Genomic DNA, 23,383 nt, shown 5'->3' with positions numbered 1-23,383 from the left:
TTGAACGATGGACAGTTAGTGCGTGAATTTTTCTTGCTATCTGATAGGAAGATATTACGAGACGTGAATAATCAAAGTTTTTTGATTGGTTAGGACAATCCAAACCTACTAAATGTCCTTCAATCCCGTAGAGTATCGGATTTGTCCACTCTATTTTAGCAATTAGATTTTGCCTGGTCATTAATCATGCATATTCATGATATTGGTACACAGGTAACTCTATCTAAAATAGTCGAATCTTCTGGAGTTTCGTAAACAACAACGTTAAATGATATATACTACTTCATAACTTGTGACCTCACGTGTGTGGTAAAATTTGTTGATTGATGCACGTGGCTATTCTAGTAAATGAATTAATCTACAAAGCGAGAGCACTTTCCATTTTCCTCAGCTAAGAGTCGACTAGCCCTTTTTGAAAGGCTAATGCTTGTAACTACCTATCTCTTTGATGTTGATAAAATTTGAGGGTTGTTTAGGGCAGAATCGCATCTACTGAAACCCGATCTTGCACCAACTGACATATTAATATCGATGTGTGTAGTTTCGGATGAAATTCACTTAAAGGAATACCTCAAAAATTGAATGATGAAGGAAACAAAGATCCTGGGTTTTTTTTAAACATTATTAAAGCACAAATTACACCCATAAGAGGGCCTAATGCATGACAATTACATTTAATAACAACAATATAATCATGACATTTAAATTTAAATGAAAAATAAAAATAAATGAAATCTAACGAAAACACGCACTCCTAACTCACTTCTTCGTCATAATGATAGATAATGTGTTGTTTGAAATGTTGCATAAAATGACAAACATGTATCTATAGAGGTAAATCGTATATAAATGTTTTTATGTAAATCGTATATAAATGTTTTGATGTAAATATAAACATGATGAAGGAGACATGTCGACAAGTAATAGAATAATTTGGTACAAGACTATATGTCAAAGTTAAATGGTGTATACTCCCGGAACAATGTGGTGTAGATTAAAATTACGTGTTCGTAAGAGGAGAGGGATGAAAAGTGAACTGTGGAATTTCCCGATCCAGGAAGAGGTTAGTAAATTAGATTTCATGATACTTTTGATTAGAGTATGCAAAAAATACTGCAAAATAGTCTGTTAATTATAACGCACATTTCGAATCCATATGATATGTCAAGGTAGATCTCCTCTGGTTTTTATATGGTATCTACGTAACGGTATAAGTCAGTGAGAAGACATAGATAGGTAAAAAAATGTATGTTAACTTATTCAATGCATCGAATTACAACTTATCAGATCTGAGATCTGGTGTGAATTCCAGGCTAGATGTGGTCCAGTTAATTGCTGATCGGTCCTTCAAAAAAAAAGAAGAAAAGGAAGTAAAGTAGTATATGGTAAAATACTTGTAAAGAACAAATATTTGAGAAAAAGCCCCATCATGACAAAATAATAAGAAACCAACAACTTTACGTATGATAAAAACAAAAACAAAAATGATAGAGGTTATTGTATACAGCAAACAAAATGATAGAGGTTATTGTATACAGCAAACAAAATGAAGGAAACACGCTGAGTAACAAGCTCCTGACTTGGGACCAACACATAAACAATGTTTCCCGTATACACTTGTTTGTAAAGATTAAACATCTCCTAGCCTGGAACAAAACATGTTTATTTAAAAAAAATAGTTTAATTGTTTGAAAAGCTTGAATTATGATTGTTGACATAATTTTGACACTAGTATGACATTTGATAAAGATAAAGTTGTTCGTCGTCTTCTTGACCATTAATTTATCTGGTGAGTTCATTTTATTGTTCATTTGGATTCTTTATATTAAAATTAATACAAAGTAATGAGAATTAAAAAAGTTAGTTGAGAGGTTATCCTATTATGACTGTCAAATTTTCACCGATGCCCTCGTCAACACTATATATCCAGTTCTTATAACAACACCCATGTCTACAGAACCAGTCATACATTGAAATATTCATTAAATGGAATACTAGTGCATGCATTGAAACTGTTTGCACGTACTTCCAAGTTTAGTGTAATGTCAATGTTTCTTAATTCCATATTATAGCACGATCGCTGTAGTACCATCCAATAGCTGTTTATTAGAGAGAGTCTATGATCCCTAGTCGTACAAAACTGTCGAGGCAATAGGTTGAACAAGTGGGTGACCCGAATGCGTATTTTATAAAAAAAAATCTGTGTTACGGACGTAATTTTCGGACTTAAAGAATGCTTTCCCCAGAAACTCTTAATCCTCATTTTGTAGTACTACCCAATAGCTACGCGTGAGGACAGCGTTTATAATCCCTATCTATAAAGAAGTACAGAGACAATGGGTCGGAAAGTGGGTGTAACCCAATGCGTATTTTAACGAATTTTGCTTTACGTCCATGTTTCGGACGAAATTTTCGGCCTTTAAGAAAGCTTACCCCAGAAATTAGGTACCCTCTTGCTGTAGTACTACCAGTATCCAATAGGTATTTATTAGAGCAGAGTCTATGATCCCTAGCCATACAGAGCTGTCGAGACAATGGGTTGGACAAGTGGGTGACCCGAATGCGTATTTTGTCAAATTTGACTTTTTTTCCCGTGTTACGGACGTAATTTTCGGCTTTCCCCAGAAATTCTTTATCCTCACGTTGTAGTGCTACCTAATAGCTATAAGTTAGGACAGCGTTAATAATCCCTAGCTTCAAAGAACTATACAGAGACAATGGGTTGGAAAGTGGGTGTCCCCAATGCATGTTTTACCGAATTTGGCTTTATTTCCCTGATTGGACGACATTTTCGGCCTTTCAAAATGCTTACCCCAAAATTTCTTTACCCTCCCACTGTTGTACTGTCCAATAGCTACTTATTAGAGCAGAGTCTATGATCCTTAGCCATACAGAACTGTCGAGGCAATGGGTTGGACAAGTGCGTGACCCGAATGCGTGTTTTATCAAATTAGACTTTTTTCCGTTTTATGGACTTAATTTTCGGCCTTTAAGAATGCTTATTTTTCACACTGTAAAACATTTATCCAAACTATTAAAAGTCTAAAATAAGCAATAAACAGGTCGCGGGAATGAAAATACGTAGCTTCGTTTCGTGTGTATTTTAGTCTAGGCGCCATCTAATTAATTATCGAGTTGACCTCTATAGTCATCCGATGACCATATAAGCGATGTAAACATAAAAATAGATATAAATAGATTTAGCAACTCGTGCTGTTCGATTATTTTAGGCTTATTTATTTCATATTATAGATGAAAAATAAGTGTTTATAATAGTTTTTACCTGATTAAGAATGATTTTTTGTGGATCGAATCAGTCAATCAAATGATTTACCCTTGTTTCACTTTCAATGTCGACATTCTTTTCCTTTAAATAATTATACACATACAATTCACGTGTTATCCAATTCAAGTTAAGGGGTTAAATTGAAGTTCACATGAATACGGATTCAATGAGGTCGAATTATTCACATGCAAGTGAATAATTCATAATCAATGTTACTTTGCTTATTTTGACAATTCAAGTGAACCTAGCTACTGGCTGCTAAAAGCGAATTATTATTTCACTATTTGCATTTCATTGATGATTGAGCCAAAAAATAATATATTAGATTTTTGATATATCTCGTAGCTAGTGCCCCTTTTGGGAGTTAACATTGAAAGTTCACATGAATACGGATTCAATGAGGTCGAATTATTTACTTGCAAGTGAATAATTCATAATCAATGTTATATTGCTTTTTTGACAAAATTGCACCTAGCTACTAGCTGCTAAAAGAGGATTATTATTTCGGTTGCATTTCATTGATGATTGAGCCAAAAAAATAATATTTTAGATTTTTCAGTATATATCTCGTAGCTAATTAGTTTTCAACAAATTACAAAAAATTCTCAAAAGAATCACCTTCTTTGTGTTATATTATACAATAATTATTATTATTCCATTGGTGAATACATCACCACTTCTCTACCCCTCCCCACGACTATTCACACTCTCTCTCTCTCCCTCTTTCCCTCCCCTCTTTTCTCTCTTGGCTAATTGACCCTATAACCTCTGACGTCAAAACAATAATATACAAAATCGGACTCCAAACAACAAATATAACATAGAATTTGATTGGCCGATATTTTCATTTTATCCAATATAATTCTGTTTTACAAGAGGTCGTGTCAATTCTGACAGGTGTGACGAAAAAGGAACTGAAAGGTAACGACAGACAAAGTAAAGTAAATATAATTCATTTTTTTACTCAATTTCTATCAAAGAAACAACATTTAATGTTTGTGTATTCTCTTGCCATCTCAATAAGAGTGCATCAATTTAAGTCAGTTAAAACTTATTATGATTTTTAACGTCAAAAATGTCATAAAACACAGGTGATTGATGAATATATTTACGGAATGTGAACATAAACGTTATGCAATAAATGTAATATAAAAAAGTAAATCTTTAATCATATTGAGCATTTATTCCAATACTATTTGGGCCACAGGCACTAGTCTCATGTGATGATAAATTTAGCCACATTCAAGTGCCTGTGTATTGGGCCGTCAGACCCCTTTGTATATCAAGGAACTATAAGTTGGTACTGACAAAGGGGTTTGAAGATCTACAAATTTGTTAGTCCTGTATGCATGTAGAGTGGGGTGCTCATTTTCGCCGCGGACACAATTTCGCCGTTTAAGGATTTTGAGGTGTAAAAACTTCAAAGGATGGCTGAAATGGAAGAAATGTACCCGTAAATTATATTTTTATACCAGATATAATATTTTTTTAAACTGAGACAAAATTGCGGCTCCTATCGAAAATGACCGAAAAACGGACAACGATTTTCGGACAATTTCCTGAATAAAAAACACGATTTCAAAGAAGTATTTCTAAGTAAATATTTGACTGAATGCCCTAATTTTGAATTCTTTATACCTTTGACATGTCTGCTATTCATCTATAATGCAATTGATTTGATAAAAATTGTTAAAAGCTGCGGTTATTTGGTTTTAAATAGATGTGTAAAAACGGCGAATATGTGTCCTCCATTGACAAAACATCCGGAAATTTCAAACACCCTTTAATCTAACTTTTCAGATGATTTTCTTAAAACAAACCGGTTTTCAAGCTTAAGTATATTTTGCATTTGAAGTTATCTTCATATAGAAATATCAGTATACTTCAAAAACATTTAGACCTGAACATAAACTGTAGAAAACATGGAAAGATGTGGCGAAAATGAGCCCCCCACTCTATGTACCTAAATTACTCAAATATTCAAGCCATCTCTCCAGAGCTCTGAGAGTAAAGTGGAATTCATGTACACTCCCTTTTGGGATTAATGGACTGAGATGTTTCAAATTTAATTAAATCATTAGAATGGGAAAATTTAGAAATAAGAAGGAAAAAAGCTAGATTAACTATGCTACATTGTATATAAAATAAATTAAGGGTTAGTTGAAGTTCCTAAGACAATTTAACAATATCTGATAGACATATTAGCAAATGATTAGGGGGAAACATAAATTTAGGCAAATATCAACAAACAAAGATTTCTATAAATTTTCATTTTATCCTCGCACTATTGCGGGCTGGAACTCACTACCTAAAGCAATAGGTATGTCTGACACCCTGGAATCCTTCAAAAGTGGCATATCCACTCTAACATTTGAAGGATCCACAACAACTAATTAAACTTCAAAGCCACTGTACATAATGTATATATGTTATTGTTAACGATTTTTCTTTGTCATATTATTTTAAATTAAGTCCATATATACATAGCACACAAGTTCCCGGAAGTTTTACACTCTACCTAGGAGTCTACTCCCGTATTCGGAAAAAGAAGAAGAAGTTTCACTATCTTATTACACCACAGACAATCACTAGCTACATTGTACCTAACACCAATGAAATGTCTGGAAACAGACAAACCAAAGAGATACCCGCAAATTGATCACCAACGTCCCTGAAGTACCCATTCTAGTTTTAACTCCCTCTAAATAAATGTACAAACATTTCTATCACATTGAGTCAGGATTGAATCCAGGACCTTCATTACTGTAGCAGACAGTCTCAACCACTGAGCCATGTACTCTCACCAAGTATTTTGCAGGTGTACCTACATTTTGTACATCTGCAATATTGTACATTGTACATGTATGAAAACGGACAAAGTCCGTATTATAGCCATTTGCTCTATTGTAATCAGGTTATACATACATAAAAAAGTGTGAAAAATTGTACATGTAATCAAAGACAAAAATTGGCAATCATACCATATCTTGTTATTTTTATGAAGTACATGTACAGTGGAATCCCCTAGCTGTTCAGAATATTTCACTTTTTCATTTCTTATACTACCATTTCTTTGTAAATAAAAATTGGTGTGTCTAATAATCATCCTCAATTTACATTTATCTGGACAGCTAGATATGTATCCTCCTAACAATGTCTGTAAATCTAAAAGTATAATGTTACCAAGTGTTAAACAAATCCAATTTGGACATCAAAAGAGAACATCTACAGCAGAGAATAGTACTGGCATTGAATTATGAAATGATTTGACCACATTCAAATAAAGCAGGTAATTCCTGTCGACATTTTTGACAATGAACAGTTAATTACTATGAAAATACCACCTGTTTACGTATTTAGCAGGAACATATTCAGCTGTTTACACTGTTGTATTTTTATAAAATGTATAGTGAACTACATTGTATATTTTTTAACATGATGAAAGGTTTACATGTTTGTCTGACTGCCTCTGGCTGGGTTCATCTGACCTTGACCTATAAATTTAAGCTGATCATTAATAATGTTCACTTAATGTGTGATACTCTAAGTCTTAGTTAAATTTGATCCTCTATCACAGTACATGAGGTACATTAAATGCATGTACAAAAAGGATGTAATTGTTCTTGGAAATTTTTCACAGCAGGATGAGTTGCTAGAAAAGTGTTTGCCATAATGCTAAAGTGATGACTGTATGATATTAAAAAATCTGATGATGAATCACTTCCTTCAAATTAAAGAGTTAATATTCATTTCCTTCAAATTAAAGACAATAAGATTTATTTCCCACAAAAATTATTAGTTGTGATACTAATGTGCATACTTAATAGTTTCTAAATGATGAAAATGTAAATTACACAACAATATATATATAAACATGTACTACCAATAGTTAGTGGTACAAAATGGAGGTTTTCTCTGGGATCATTGATATGCTGAATCTAAACATGTACATTTGTATTAAGATTTTAGATTATCATGATTATGGGTCTAACTTTCATGTTGGTACAAATTAGGGTCCAAAATTAAAAGTGTTTGATTTCAACAAAATTTGAATATATGGGGTTCTTTGATTATATGCTAAATCTAACCATGTATTTGATTTTTGGGCCCTGTTATCAAATTGGTCCACATTGAGGTCAAGATGGTCCAAAATTGAACTTTGTTTGATTTCATCAAAAATCGAAATATTAGGGTTCTTTGATATGCTGAATCTAACTGTGTGTTTAAATTTTAAATGTTTGGTCCCATTTCCAAATTGGTCTTCATAAAGGTTGAAAGGGTCCTAAATTTTAATTTTGTATGATTTCAACAAGAATTGAATATGTGGGGTTCTTTGATATGCTAAATTTAACCATGTATTTAGATTTTTGATTTTTTTTTTTGAGTTTGAATGTTGTGTCCATACTGGCTCCAGTTGTTCATAGTTAGACATCTGCGGTCGTATCAAGCTGCGCCCTGCAGATCATTTTAGTTTAAGTTCAATTGATTTAAGGCCCTGGGCAACTGCCTACCTCATCCCTAAATGAGTGAAATAAAAATTTCTTTCTATGGTTAAAGTAGTTTCACATCATTTAGTTTTTTGTCAGTTAAAAAATCAGTTGAATTTTGTTTCTTAATTTATTTTATTTTACAAACAAACATGACAAAGATGGATTGTTTCAATTTCCTGCAAAATGTATCTCTTTTCATTGATTAAAGCAGTTTTGGGATTTCCTGTAGTAAACAAATTCTGAAATACAGAAGTAGCCTTGTACCAAAACAATTAAATAAACACTTATTGAAATTCTAAGATTGAATACACCATAACTGTAAAAATTTAAAGGTAAACACTTTTATGTCTGAGCCTTGCACTGGTTATCTTAGGTGTTAAAATTTCTATTTGACAAATGTATAGTTAGTATATCAGACACTGAAATAATTTAACAGCTTCCTAACTAAAAATCTTATTTACCTCACATTAACTTATTAAATTTAAGTAATGTTATCACTTTAGATCAATTTAGTCTTTCTATTTTAATGTGATGCTGAATCACAACACAGAAATGTATATATGTGATAAATTTGAACTTGATACATCAATGAACATGGTGAAGGAAGTTTATTTATCAACCAGTCAATGTTATTGTCAGTTTATAATCTGTAGTACTTACCTTATCAGGCAGTATTACTTAGAAATGATATAAGTAGCTAATATTCACAACTTATACAGGAAGAAGTAATTTTTATCAAAAAAATATATTTTACATTGTTACTTCAGTATATAATTAGAACTTAGAAGAAAATTATCTGTAACTGACACAATCACAGACAAAAGACAATACATGTATATGTACATATACCGCATGTACATGGTAAGAATTAAAGTGATTTCCTTGTTGTTTGAATATATTACTGCTGCCAACATGTTATTTATATATATCTTGATTACCAAAGTCTAGATATAAACTATAGGTACATGTATTATGAATAAAACTAAATTTTGAGGAAGATTCATCATCAGTTTAAAGAGGGCTGCTAGATTAATACTAGAAACAGACCCATTCGCTCCTTCTGCACCCTTATTCAAACACTTAAACTGGATGACAGTTGAACAGAGAATAAAATATCATAAGTTAGTGATGACATTTAAGTGCATTAAATGTGATGCCCCATCATATCTTACTAACAAGTTTCATTATGTTTCAGACAGAAATCCATACCCCTTGAGAAATGCTGTTCAAGGAAACCTCATACTCCCTAAACCAAAAACAGAATTGTTCAAAAAATCTTTTATGTATTCTGGACCATTCTTGTGGAATAATTTGCCAATACCGTTAAGAAATATTACAAATGTTAATTCTTTCAAATACAAAATAACAGATCATTTATAGAAATCAACCTAGCTGTATCAATAATATAAAAAACTGATCATGTCATCATGTTTATTTTTTTCATCACATTTTATCAAGTTGTATTGAACATTATTATCATACTTGACTTTTTATACTAATGTATGCAATGTATATGTTTGCATTTTGTTTGATTTCTTATGTCGAGGGCCTCAGGGAAGATTAGTTATATAGCTAACTGTGTAACCCTCTTAAAATAAAGTATTGTTGTTGTTGTTGTTGTAGTTAAAAATATAATATAAATTCTATCCAGAAAAATTCCATAGTACATGTATATTGTTATCATCGTTAGATTTATACATTTCAGGTTAAAAATGAAGGTACAATAGATGGAAACAGTGGTAAAATGTCTGCCACAGAACCAGATGAAATTACTATTATTGGTAAGGTTGTTTTTCATTCTGACAATCTACAAACATATATATGGCTGTACGTATGCCTGAAGAGCCACCATTATTGATTTTCAAAGAAAGAAAATACATAAGTTAAAGAAAATTAGCTTCCTTTACATTTTGATTTTATGTTTCACATAGTTACAGAACTACTGAGACTTAAAAAATATATGATAATTCAGAAATTTAATGTCTCATGTACAGTTTTACATGTATAACAAACTGTGAATACCTTAAGGTATCCACCCACTATTACCCAACCTCACGATAACCACTTCAGGTGTTGGTTCACCTTGTTCAAATTCATGTATAACAAATGTATGATGGATATTTTGGTTTTATTTTAACGTTTTTTTGTGCATTCTTTTTTTTTTTGTTTCCCTAAAATATTATGACTAATACCATGAATACTGAAAGGTACACTAAATTTCAAAGTTTAATTTTATATATTAAGTAAGAAAAAAAGTTTGTATTGAATTTTGTTTTATATTTTACAGTGGTTGCTGGAAAAGGGCTTCAAGGAAAGAAGCAAGGTATTTAATACATCATATTAGTAATATTAATTTAAAATTTCTATAAACTTTATAGATATATATATGAAAAAAAATATTTCTTACATAATTAGTTGTCTAAAGAAAAAAAGGTAAAAAGTTATAAAAATCACTACTAGAAATATTAAAAAAATATTTTATGAATATGTAAAAAAAAAAATTATACTGTATAAAACTGTAACTACATTTTACATGTTGTATTTTATTTTCAGGGCGTCATAAGTTTTCTGTAATATTTGGTGTAGGAAATAGAAAGTATAGAACATGTGTTGTAAAGGATCCTGGGGGATGTCCAGAATGGAACGAGGAATCTGTCATGTAGGTTTACTCCTGTAAAACATGTATTAGAAGGTTTAACTTTATACTGAATAACATCTTCATTTAAAAGCAATAATTTGATAAAATTGAGACTAGAAACAGGAAATCTCAATGTAGGTTTTACTGCTATTTCCTCAATTTTTGGAATAGGTTTAACTTTATGATATTACTGAATAATATCTTCATGTAAAACAATAATTTAATATGATTGAGAATGGAAACAGGGAATGTGTCACAGAGACAATAACCTGATTTAAGAGCAGACAACAGCCTAAGGCCAAGAATAATTTAAGTACACTTCCGTGAAATTGTTTGAAATTCTAACCCAGTTAATTACAGATTAAATCTTAATAGTCTTTGACAATTTTTCATGTAAGCACATATTTGCTGGTCATGTCATCATGTGACATACTGTACATGATATAGGATAAGTTCCTAGTACCTTCAGGGGTATATGTACAGATGATTGGACTCCATTGATACTATCAGGATATAGGTATCAATGAATGTGTATTGAAACATACCCTCAAGACCAACATCAAAATATCTTATTTATATCGTGACAGATTCAGTCCTATATTAATGCATGTTTTCTATCTGATTAGATATTTGTATGATTTACAATGTCTGGTGTGTTATGGCTTAGGGAATAATTTAAACTATTTAGCTTACAAGGATTTTTTTTTTAAATAACCGTATTTCAGCGTCAGGATTAATTTGTTTGATTAACTTGCCAGTACTAGTGAAACTCAATTTGCTCATTTTCACATTAGATTAAATGAATTGTATTCATGAGCTCTTTTTAGCTCACTTGGCTCAAAGGCCTAGTATGAGTTTTATATCTTCTCTCTTGGCATCTGGGAGTTATTGCCATTAAATGACAAATTTCACAAAATTTTTGCATTTTTTTTTCTATTTCTCTGGGAAAAAAGTTATAGACAGATCGAAACTTTAAGTCATAAGAAACGAGTGACCGGTGAAAAATAATATTCTTCCAATTCTTGAAACAATGCATACAAACATCATAAACTAAGTCTTCTGTGCACGAATTTATCATTTTTTTCGTGTAAATTTCGTATAATCATCAATTTTTTTTTCAATCGGTCAGTGTTGTTGTGAAAATATGGCACGTAAAGTTCGTGTTTTGAAGCTGAAGATTAACGATTGTCACCTGTTTGTCAACAATCGACAAAAAATCAACAAAAAATCAACAAAAAAACACGGAAATTGAGCACATGTTTAACATGTAAATTCAGTTAATAGTTTATTTTAAGGACATCCATGCGTATTGTGATCACTGGATTTTTACGAGATAGGTCACACTGAGGTCACTTTGCATGGAAGGAAGCAATTAAAATAAATTAAACTTCTTCTAAATATGAATAAATTAAAGAATTTTCTTCAGAAAAAATTTATATGTACATAAGTTTTATAATGAAAACTATCCATTGAGTTATAAAAAAACATATACATTATTTTTTTTGATTTGAGGTTTCTTATGACTTTAAGAGTTTTAAATTATGTGGCATGACTATAAAAAGATAGCAACCTCCGATAGAAGAAAACATTCATCAATAACATGTTAACGTCAAATATTGCATGAATATAAAAAGATGTCATATTATGATTATTTTTTGTAGACAAGTGAACAATGTTGCAGACCAAGTATTCCTTATAGTGACAGAAAAAGAAGATATCCTAGGTCAAATCAATATTCCCGTAGCAACGTTGTTAGGACCACCAGGCAGAGTGATGAAGCAGCCATTACAGTCCCATAAAAAATGTCCTAGTCCCAAAGGAGAACTTATTTACCAGTGCTTTGTGTCAAAGTATAGACCTTCATTCTTTCCGAATTCAAGTACACCCAAACGTACGAGTACTCCAAATGTATATGATAAACATAGAAATGGTATGACATCATCTCCGATTATGAGACATAAACATGAAAAACGAAGGGGTAGTACGGCTTTACAGACATTAAACAAAAAGTTTTCTAAGTCTATACATGACTTGTTTTCATTCGCAAGAAGTCCAACACAGGACGATGAGGATAAAAATGTTTCAAATTTAAGTAATGGTCGTGCCAGTAGTATTGGATCAGGATTAAATAATGCAGGTAAGCTACCCATAATTCATAGTGTCACCCCGACAGAAGCATTAATTGATGGAGGAACAAGAGTGACAATTGAAGGGAAGAATCTAGGTTTATCCAAGGCTGATATAATGGAATTATTAATCTGTGAGGTGGATCATGCTGACTATGTAGAGTTTGAATCTTCTTCAAGAATCTTCTTAAAGATTAAACCTTCCACAGCAGGAAGAGGTGATATTATTCTAGAGACTGAGTCAGGAGGGATAGGAACATTGAAAAATGGTTTTACGTATGTGGATCCAAATGCTCCCTCGACACCCTCATTGACGGAAAGTGGTTCGTGTAGTTCTAACACAAGATTTTCTATAGGTGATGAAGAACTTAGTAATAATGTAATTGTTCCACCCTCACCTAAAGTACCAAGATCACCCAAACAGAAAATGAGTGTAAGTAACCTAATTTTATGGATATCCTAATTTAAATAAATACAATACAGATTGTCATGCTAGTTAACATGTATCAGACTTTCAGGTCATGTCCATATAAACATTTGTCACATTCAGGTTAAGCATGTTGAGTATTCAAGTACACCAGGTCTGGGAGGTAAAAAAATAAAATATGAAATTCAAAAAGACCTTTCAGGTGAACATGGTGAACATTGATTTGTTCCATAAATTAAATATCTGTAATATTAAAATTCTGTGAAACTGATACATGTATATGTAGTTTAACAAAAAATAAAATCACAAAAATACAGAACTCTGAGGAAAATTCTAAATGGAAAGTCCCTAATCAAATGGCAAAATCAAAAGCTCAAACACACCAAATGTATGGCGAACAACTGTCCACAAGAGAAATATTTTACTAATGAGAATGATGGTGTAAATAAGCAGACTGTTTGACCATCAATTTGAATTTCAAGATACACCTGAAATGTCAGTTTTATTACATGCACCTGACTTTGAATGCTTTACTAACTGATTCTCCTCATTTCAAGCCTGTGACTACATGATTTAACTACATGTACTCTGAATGTCAAAAAAGTTAGAAATTTTTACAATAGTCACTTATGACCAAAAATTCCTCAAGGCTGTTCATGTCCATTTCCATACACTTGTTCATGTTGTTTGAAGAAAGAATATTCTATGTTTTGAGTTTAAAATCATTTACAATGTATAATAAAAAATGTAGTTTGATAAATAACTTAGTTTATTATATACATTTTAATGTTTTTATGTTTTAGGTACTAGACACATGTATTTTTACAGAAGGGTCTATCAATTCCCTTGATTAATTCCATGTCGTCATTATGAACAAATCAAACACATTCCGCATTTCCAATTCCATTTTTAATTGACATTGTTTTTAAAGAATTATTCACACATCAAGGGAACTTTGTTTTAAGTCACAATTACCATAGAATTAATAGCTTATATGATAGCAACTATATGTCTCGGTAAGGCCTTCAAAAATGGCAAAAAGATTCTGATCTCAAAATTTTAACACTGATTGCATCTCTATAATAGAGATTTTTCCTGCTAGCAACATGAGCAATACATCTTATTTTTGATAGGTTTTCTTCATAGTCTTTGACTGTTTATAAACTATTTCAGGTCACATTACCAGATGGTGATGGCAATAATGATTCAGATGGCAAGTCAAAGAAAACATTTCTCAAACATATCAGAAGGGCAAGTGAAGGTCATGCATTGTTCCAGTCAAAAGGTCCAGGTAGGCAATTTAAGAGTTTACAGATTTATAGTTGAGATATTTGAAACAAAGATTTATCATTGTTTATAGGGAAACTCTGTAATTTGAACAATTTATTTTGCCTAAAATATAAGGTGAAAATGTGAATTTTTTTTTTTATAGTAGTTGTACAAATTTGAGGCCTGCATATATATATATCCCATTTATATAGAAGAAACTTTTAACTTCAAAATAAAGTTATCACTGTGAAATAATAAATTTGACCAACTATGCAAACTGTAAAACACTCCTAAAGGGTTAGAAGTATCTGATGAAATGGATGCATGGAGAACTCTTTACAACCTGTAGAGTGGGAATTAAACTTTGAAACACATCATCATACTTTTGAGTTTAAAATTCTTTTAGTTAAATGGTTTCTTATATGTTTTTAGTTCAGGCGGTAGTTCCACAAGTAAATATGGAGTCCCTGAAAGCAGAAATTGCTCGCTTAAAAAAAGAGAATGAACAGATTGATGTACTAAAAGAAGAAATTGAAAGTAAGGATAAAATATATAGAAGTGTCTTTATCACCTTTACATATATATAATTACATTTTACTTTTCAAACATCCTTTTCATAGATATCTAGCAGAAAAAAATATTGGCTAATATAAGATATTTGAGAGCACCCGATTCTGGAATCATTTTCTTTTGGTACATATATGAAGAGACCAGTAGTTTCAAAAACCAATAAATACATAATTGTTAGTGGCCTAAGCAGAGGAGCCGAATTTTTCTTAGGTCAGTATTGTCTGAAGGAGTTACCACTTAGCTGTATAGAATAAAAATGATTATGTTTTATAATAATTTTTTATGAAGTAAAAGAAATGTCTATCTATAAAAAGTTACAAAGAAATGGAGAAGTACAAAACTACATATTACAAAACTGTCTTTTTTGTAAAAATGATTTTAAGACATTAAAGAAGACTATATCTGTGACAATTACTTGAGCATATTGTAATTGAACTCTCAGAATTTACAGCTGTTAAGAATATTTTTTTTATTTTACATTCAAGCTTATTTCTATATATATGTCATTTTGTCAAACTATCAAAGTGATGTATAGGTAACATATGTGAAAAATAATAAAAATGTCACACAAAATAGAACATATTAATCAATAAATTACAATGCTCTATCTGATTTAACTTGAATGTTATGATTTACTTTACGAAATGGATTTGTTATGCTTCATTGGTTTTAGAATATAAGAAAACTTACTGTTGTCAATGGTTGTTGAAATTAGAATTGTAACGGTAAAATTGGTTATGCAAATTACATATATAAATGAACTTTTTATTACCTCATTATTCTATATATACCCACTATTAAATGTTCCTTTCTGAAGTGTAAATAGAAATATCTATGCATAATTCTGTTCAATATATTTTTAGTGGTCTGACTTTTGAGTCTTTTTCTAGATTAAAAAAATGTATGTTATTGAAATAGTACGGTGATAATTGAACTACTAGGATTTTAGCAAAAATTGAAAAATAAACATCTTAAAAATAGTGGAACGTACACACACATACAAATCTTGATTTAAGCTAATGTACATTAATTTCTCTATTTTTAGCATTAAAGAATGACAAGAAAGATATGAAGGTATACATTGACAAACTTGTAGCTAAAGTCATTACACATTGTCCTGAAGCTTTAGCTACCATGTGATGATCATATGGAATTCAAATCAAAGTTTGAGTTACAGAATCTTATCCAAGGAAAAATGGTCTGTGATCCTGCATTTGTCTACACAAAGATCTGGAAATTCAAATTACAGTCAAGAAAACCCAGTCTAGTAAATCTCAATACTGAATAATTGTGAAGCATTTTTGTCTTATAACATGTATAATGATCAGCATGCGGATTTAGACTGATTTTTGCACAAAATTGTGTTTTCATACAAATAGTTGAGCCTGTTATTAATTTGTATTTTTGGAATAATGTAAAATACTTGATCATTTAAAATATCTTCATTGTTCCTTTAACTTTTTTTTTCAAAGATTTTTTGTAACTTAATTGTGTAACTTTAGGTAGGTCAATTTTCAAATTAAATAAATTAAATCTGATAACACAATAAGTCCACATATGTATAGATAATAAGTAAGTAAGGGGATTTTGATATAGAATTGATTTTATACGTGCAAGACTGAAGAAATTGGATGTAAAACCATTTTTGTTACCATGTTTACTGTGATATTGTTATTATTATATTACATTGTGGTTGAACTTTGCAACTTAGAAATTGCAACATAAACAAATTTGTTATTGTTATAAACTGTCTTTCACAAAAATACTGTTTGGCATGAACAAACATTGCAATATGAGTGTTGAAATACAAACCAACTAATTGTTTACTTCAGACATATAAATAATGATACATTTTCTCAAAACATCAATTTTAATTGTACATGGATTAGAAACAGTAGAATGTAATGTTATGCAAAGTATTTGTATCCTATTTTGAGATGAGGTCCAATAAATTGGTGTTTTGGGACAAATTTTATTTTTTTCTCTTTTCTGCATTTTTTTAAACTAGTAATGTTCCAAATAAAATATTTTGTGTAGAAATTAATGAATTTAGATTTGAAGGGCACAACATAAATAATCCACTTTTTTTAAAAGATGTCATACATAAATACTTTTTGAAAATAAAATGCAGCACTTTTTATAGTTTGTGCATTTTGACTTTTTAAAAAAAGGAAAGTTGCAGTATAATGTTTATAGAAATGGCACTACAAATTAATAGATGAAGTTTTAAGTACAAGTAAGATATACAAAATTTTGAGAAGTTTCCAGGAATGTTTTCTGATTTTTCTTCAAAATAATTCATCATCAATTGTTGTATGTTGAAATTTCACTGTTTTCATTAAATTGCCATTCAGTAAGCCTTTCTTAGACTAAGAGCTTGAAATAGATTAGAAAACTGTATATAATAGTAAATTTATCTCAGCGATTATTGCCATTCGATTGTGAAGCAGTTGTCATGTATCTTTATGCCTTTTTTGCAAAGAAAATTTCTTATAAAGTACCTTTAAAAAAATAGTATGAAAGGAATATGAACAGACTTTTCTTTATTAATTTCACATCCCAAAGCCAGTTTTGATATTCTGAGTAAATTTTTCAAGTTTCAAATATTTAAATACAGACCAATAAAAAGCTATTTCTTGATGTTGATATGAAAAACATATGAAAACATGGAATCTTATCTTTGAATTTATGGGGATAAAGTCTTGCAAGTTAATAATTATTCTTTTCACTAAGAGAAGTAACTTTTTTGCCCAACTATGGAAACAAATTAAAAGGGGCAATCTTTAAGATCTGATAGAACATTTCAAATACAAATTCATTTCCTAACACAACATTATTTGAATATGTATCATTTTTATATTACACCATATTCTTTCAAGTAGATATTGGGTCCATTATCTGAACTCTCAATTACAAAATGTAGTCCAGTGGGATGTTAGTATTCAGTAAAAAAGATTAAAAAATCACTGATGATTGTGATGCATGTGCCTTTGTTCAAATATGATTATGCATAAATTATTTTGTCTATGATTTTGTAAGGATCATGAATCAAAGGAAAGTTTGCCATAAAATTGTGTGAAGTGGTTTTTTTCGTTCAATTTTTTGATTGATTTCCATCAATTAGTAATAAAGCAGATCTTTATTTGTTTTTGACTCATCATTTTTATATTTGTTCTAACATGCCTAAAACAAATGAAGATCAAGGAGCTTTTGGAGAAATTTATTCAGTATGAAGAAGTAGAGAAAATAAATGATTTGTTCTGCACTTATCAATCAATTTGCTCATTATTTGGAGACGAACATTGTAAATGATTTTTGTTAGACCTATTTTTTACACTGATGGACTTTTTTAGTATGAAATAAATGAAATTATCATTGTGCTTACTATTATGCTAATATTTGTGCTATATTTTATTGCTGTTATGCTGTATTACGTTTATTGTTGCGGTTTATGCAAATTTTATATTTGTAAAGAGATTGTACAATAATAATACATATCATACTTAACTTTTATATGTTTTATCTGTTTGTTTTCAAATTGTTATTTGTATCAAGAAACAAGATCTGAAAAATTGTATTTCTGAAAAACTTTTATTCGTAAATTATAGATCTGAAATTTTAGATAAGGTTAAACCAGGTTGTTAATAAAGTTCTTAAGTGTTTATATATCACTTTTAATATAAAACATTTTTTTCTAACAAATTATACAAATGTGTTAATTTAAACAGGAGTTTATATATAACTGTTACCAACAATCTAACTGGATCAACAGATATATTATTTATAACAGGAAAGGGCTGGATATTTGTGAAATAATCTAGTTTCATGCATTCCTAAAAAAAATCTGACAGATATGTAATTCTGACATTCAAGGTGAAAATGTTTCATGAATTGGTTGAGAAATGATCTCAAACTATATTTTTTTTGTAACTATCATTTTACATACATTTATATAAGGTTAACTTACTTCACATTGATACTACATGTACTTTGCATAATTTTTTTAGATTTATGCTTAAAAATGTAATATTTTGGACCAAATAATAAGATCTGATTTTGTTACTGGAGTTTGTAGACAGAGTGGGTTTTGCAGTGTAACGAGGTTGGTGTGAAGATTGTTTTAATTTTTCTATGAATTTAACCAAATGTAAGTGTGATTAATTGATTGATTGATGTTTTCAGCTACATTTTAAAAACGGTATTATTCTATAATTTTTTGAGTGTTCAATACAAGCTTTTTAAAACTAATACCAATGTATGTTCACACCCTTTTAAAAATTAATACAAATGCATATTCACACATATCATAGTTTTTGATTTTAAAAAAAAGGCTGATTTTTTTTCCTCATGCTTTTTTGTGTTCAGTTATACCAGTTTTTTGTGTTCATTCATACCTATGTCTTTGTATAATTTGATGCTTTCGAAAGTACTATGCTCATTTTAGATAACTTATTAAATAATTAAAATATTAACTGTTTATTTATTGAATTTGATATCAACACTATTTCCATAGAAAATTAGACATGAAAGGATATATATATACATTTATATGTTGACTTGAAACGAACATAGGATTCAGAAACAAGTTAATTTTCCTTTATCATACTTTGATGTCAACTTGATAAATATAAAACATTTCCCTTGTACATAAAATGCAGACATGGTAAATTATTTTCTATCACTTTAAAAGTTGAAATTGATGTTGAAAACTTCAGTACCTTAAACAATTGAATGGAAAATTATGAATTATGCAATATTATATCCTGAAAATTTAAACTATTTAATTGAGCAAATCAAATTAATTTATATCTTATATATTTTATCTGTATGAAACTCATCTGTTATGTCATCTGCATAATATATATAAATATTAGTAGATTATTATATTAAGACTTCAATGTATCTTGGATACTATACAAAAAAAATGCATGTAAACATTCTTATACCATATTGTGTGAATGGACAACAGATGTGTCAGTCAGCATAAACATATGTATTCATGTTTTACTTTTATAAATTGTTACTTGGATGAAGAGTTGTCTAATTGGCACTCATACCACATCTTCCTATATCTATGAACTGTTATGAAGGTTTATATGTAAGCCGTTTATTGTCAGCATTGTATTTATTTTGATTATAGTATAGTAAATATAATAATATTATTTACCATCTAATGATAATGGTGCTGTTATGTACACAGTTTTTATATTTCATATCAGATCTTGTGATCAGGATATTGTGTTTTTTTTCTCAATTATGGATGAGTGCTCCGGGTAGGAGAACAAATGAAATAATATGTTCATATTAGTATGGTATTTGTACTTGATTGATAAATACAGGTTGCCCTCTGAAAGTTATTTTACCGCAGAGATCAAGCTATTTAACTAAATATATGGAACTGATTAACTGGAAAACATAACCAAATGCTAACATCAAATAACTGATTCAGCATTACTTGATAATGGGGAAGAAAGAACATTATTTTCAAAGATGACATGAATACTTTAAAACGAAAATATTTCCAAAAACATTGTAATACAACTTTATATTTCTCAATTAGGATTGAAATGTCATAGACAAATGTGACTTTTCCTTTAATATTTGGAAAACGAACTGGCTGTTACCCTATAGCACATAGTTATAAATTTATTTGATTCTAATCTAAATCCACTGATCCTAGGACAGCCAATTAACTTATACCAATATGTTGTATTAACCTTACAAGACAATTATCATTTTCTTTCATTCTGACTAAATTAACTGAAAAATTTAGTAGTGGTAATTAAATTAGTTTTGAAAGTGCCATATATTGATGCTTTGTTTGATAAAAGGCTGTTAGTTTAGAGCTAATGGTGATAGAACACTTTCTTGGTCCATGATGTGAAAGGCTGACATTGTAGTCCCTCACTTGATGTGAAAGGCTGACATTGCAGTCCCTCACATGATGTGAAAGGCTGACATTGCAGTCCCTCACATGATGTGAAAGGCTGACATTGCAGTCCCTCACATGATGTGAAAGGCTGACATTGCAGTCCCTCACTTGATGTGAAAGGCTGACATTGCAGTCCCTCACTTATTGCCATTGATGATTAATGTTTATTTTCCAGTTTACTACTTAATTTTGTAGTTTAGATTTGAGGTCACCTATGATGATCACCATAATAATATTTTATCTGAAATGAAGATTTAAATTCTTTATTTATTCAGACATTGATTATTATAGAATGAGGAGCACAAAGATTTCATTGTTATTTTTGCACACAGATTGTGATTTAATTTTAATATGTTAATTTTGTAAAACACATTATTTGCCTTGAGGGTAATGAGATGAAGTTTAAGCTATTGTTCTTTGTTGATATACCTCATATAAAGTAAATAAACAAATGTATTTTATTTTCCATGCCCATATTATCAGTTTTCCTGCTGAAGGTTGGTGGTTGGTTCAAACTTCTTCAACAAATTAAAACTGACTGCCACTTTTAAGTCAAATATGCTGAAATTGGTGTAAAGCAGCAACAATCAATCATTTTGTCAAATGAAACGCCTTTTACAATTTCTGCTAGCAGTGTTTTTGTTGAGCCTGCAACTTTTATTGCAGAAAGCTCGAGATAGTGATGCAGGGGCGGTAGCGTTAGCTAACTTCTTAAAAGCTTTATATTTTGAAAGATGGATGACCTGGATGCTTCGTACTTTGTATGTAGATGCCTTATGTTTCAAAGTTTCTGTCTGTCAGATATCCATTGCCATTATTTTCATGGTTCAGTGACTATTTGGAAAAAAAATGACATTTTTTAATGTTAATTTCTTATAAGTAATAGGAAAACTATATTCAGTATGTGCATACCTTGCAAGGTCCTCATGCCTGTCTGACAGTTTTCATTTGACCTTGACTTCATTTCATGGATCAGTGAACAGGTTGAGTTTTTGTGTTAGGTCCATAAATCAGATACTTTAAGGTGTTAACTGACCTTGACTTCATTTTCATGATTTAGTGGTCAAAGTTAAGTTTTTGTGTTTTAATCTTTTTTTCTTACATTATGGGCAATAGGTTAACTATTTGGTGTATAGAAATATTTAATGATGTAGATGTCAGTCTCACAGGTTTTATTTTACCATGACCTCATTTTCACAGTTCATTGCTCAGTGTTACATTTTTGTGTTTTGGTCTATTTTTCTTAAACTATAAGCAAAAGGGTCAACCATGTTTGATGTATGGAAGGATTGTCTGGCAGGTATCGTGTGTCTTTGACCTCATTTTCATGGTTCATTTGTCAATGTTCAATTTTCATGGTTAAAGTTTGTTGATTTGAAACTTTAAGCAATATCTGCATGGTCTGACCTTGACCTCATTTTCATGATTCATTGGTCAATGTTTAGTTTTCTTAATAAAATCTGTATCCTAGGAACTTTAAGCAATAAGTCAACTATATTTGGTGTATTGAATGGTCAAAGGTGTACATGTATTTCAATGTTTGGTTTATCTGACCTTGACCTCATTTACCGGTACTTGGATCATATTAAGTTTTTGGGGAAGACGGCTTGAAGCCGTCAATCCCCAATGGGGTTGACCAGAGTGACATTCCCTCACATCATTCATTTTGTTTTATAGTGTGAAAAACCCCCCAACAAATCTTACTGAGAATGATGAGATGGGGAGGCACAAATGAATAAATTGACTTTAAACACTTTTTACACATTTCCCTTCTGTTTCTCTCAAAATTATCGTATATTGAGCTCTCATTTACACTATTTACGTTTCTTTTACAATCCGGAAAAATCAGTATAACGAGATATTCTAAATATATCCAACCTACATTATATTTTATAGTGACGTCATTGTTGGAATGCCACACTACGCATAAGCAGGGATATCCTTCACTGGTTATTTAAATCATTCTCAAAGATTGTGCACTTATTAAAAAATAGTATTTGTTAAATTTAAACATAATGATGTTTGCTGTAGATGATTCAAACATCAACATGCAATACTTTAATTTGTAGGTCAACAACTTTCAAAGTAAACAGGCAACTTCCAAGCAAGGACCGAAGCTCATAAACTCGGCAATCAATTGAGAGATGTAACTGGGAACTTTATCAATGGAAATTTAAAACTGAATAGATTTTTCAGTCCTAACTTTCTTAAGAAATAAATTACAAATCTGTACTGTCACAAAAAAAGGAAAATGGCCCTAGCCTGCAGTTCAGTCATACACTATTAAGATTTCAAAAATAATTGTAGTTGTTGTTAAATGACAGAATTCAACTAGTTGAATTTTAGATAATTAACTATCAACTTTTAATTAATTGAATGTTTAGATTTAGAAGATGCAGATCTCTTCCATTGGTCTAAATTGAATCCTAAACTAAAGAAACGAAATTACATGAAACAACAATTGATTCCAATAGTGTCAACCTTCCACATGTTCTAGCTGTTGTTTTTTTTTTCATTCTTTATATGAAGACTATCAAAAGATGGTTAAAGTGATGCCACCAAAATTCAAACTTTATCTGTTTTATTTTGTAATACACATTGTGTATTTTTGTAATACACATTGTGTATTAGATTACACATGGTTG

The 23,383-nt window shown here is 30.4% G+C and overlaps 1 protein-coding gene across 4 annotated transcripts; it reads left to right on the top strand.

Moving 5' to 3' along the window:
* The first annotated feature begins 913 nt into the window (after nucleotides 1-913).
* LOC143073559 (uncharacterized) lies at nucleotides 914-21,191 on the top strand. Of its 4 annotated transcripts, none has more exons than XM_076249191.1 (8): nucleotides 914-1,063; nucleotides 9,482-9,557; nucleotides 10,064-10,099; nucleotides 10,330-10,435; nucleotides 12,076-12,973; nucleotides 14,141-14,258; nucleotides 14,669-14,773; nucleotides 15,852-21,191. In XM_076249191.1, the coding sequence occupies exons 1-8, from the start codon at nucleotides 962-964 to the stop codon at nucleotides 15,944-15,946; spliced, it is 1,536 nt and encodes a 511-aa protein (XP_076105306.1). In that variant the 5' UTR covers nucleotides 914-961; the 3' UTR covers nucleotides 15,947-21,191. The 4 variants fall into 4 exon arrangements, with proteins under 4 accessions (XP_076105306.1, XP_076105308.1, XP_076105310.1 ...); XM_076249193.1 differs by lacking the exon at nucleotides 914-1,063 and adding an exon at nucleotides 4,153-4,207; XM_076249195.1 differs by lacking the exon at nucleotides 914-1,063 and adding an exon at nucleotides 4,164-4,222.
* Nucleotides 21,192-23,383: the final 2,192 nt, after the last annotated feature.

Source organism: Mytilus galloprovincialis, chromosome 4 (genome assembly GCF_965363235.1).
Source record: "Mytilus galloprovincialis chromosome 4, xbMytGall1.hap1.1, whole genome shotgun sequence".
Taxonomy (NCBI): Eukaryota; Metazoa; Mollusca; class Bivalvia; order Mytilida; family Mytilidae; genus Mytilus; species Mytilus galloprovincialis.
Note: the sequence above shows the minus strand (reverse complement) of the source record. Positions and strands in the feature narration are given on the sequence as shown.

Bases quoted from the DNA above. Each gene is read 5' to 3' on its own strand.
- LOC143073559 (XM_076249191.1), top strand. From the start codon at position 962: ATGGTGTATACTCCCGGAACAATGTGGTGTAGATTAAAATTACGTGTT. The intron at 12,974-14,140 runs GTAAGTAACCTA...AAACTATTTCAG, and splicing joins CACCCAAACAGAAAATGAGT to GTCACATTACCAGATGGTGA. The intron at 14,259-14,668 runs GTAGGCAATTTA...ATATGTTTTTAG, and splicing joins GTTCCAGTCAAAAGGTCCAG to TTCAGGCGGTAGTTCCACAA.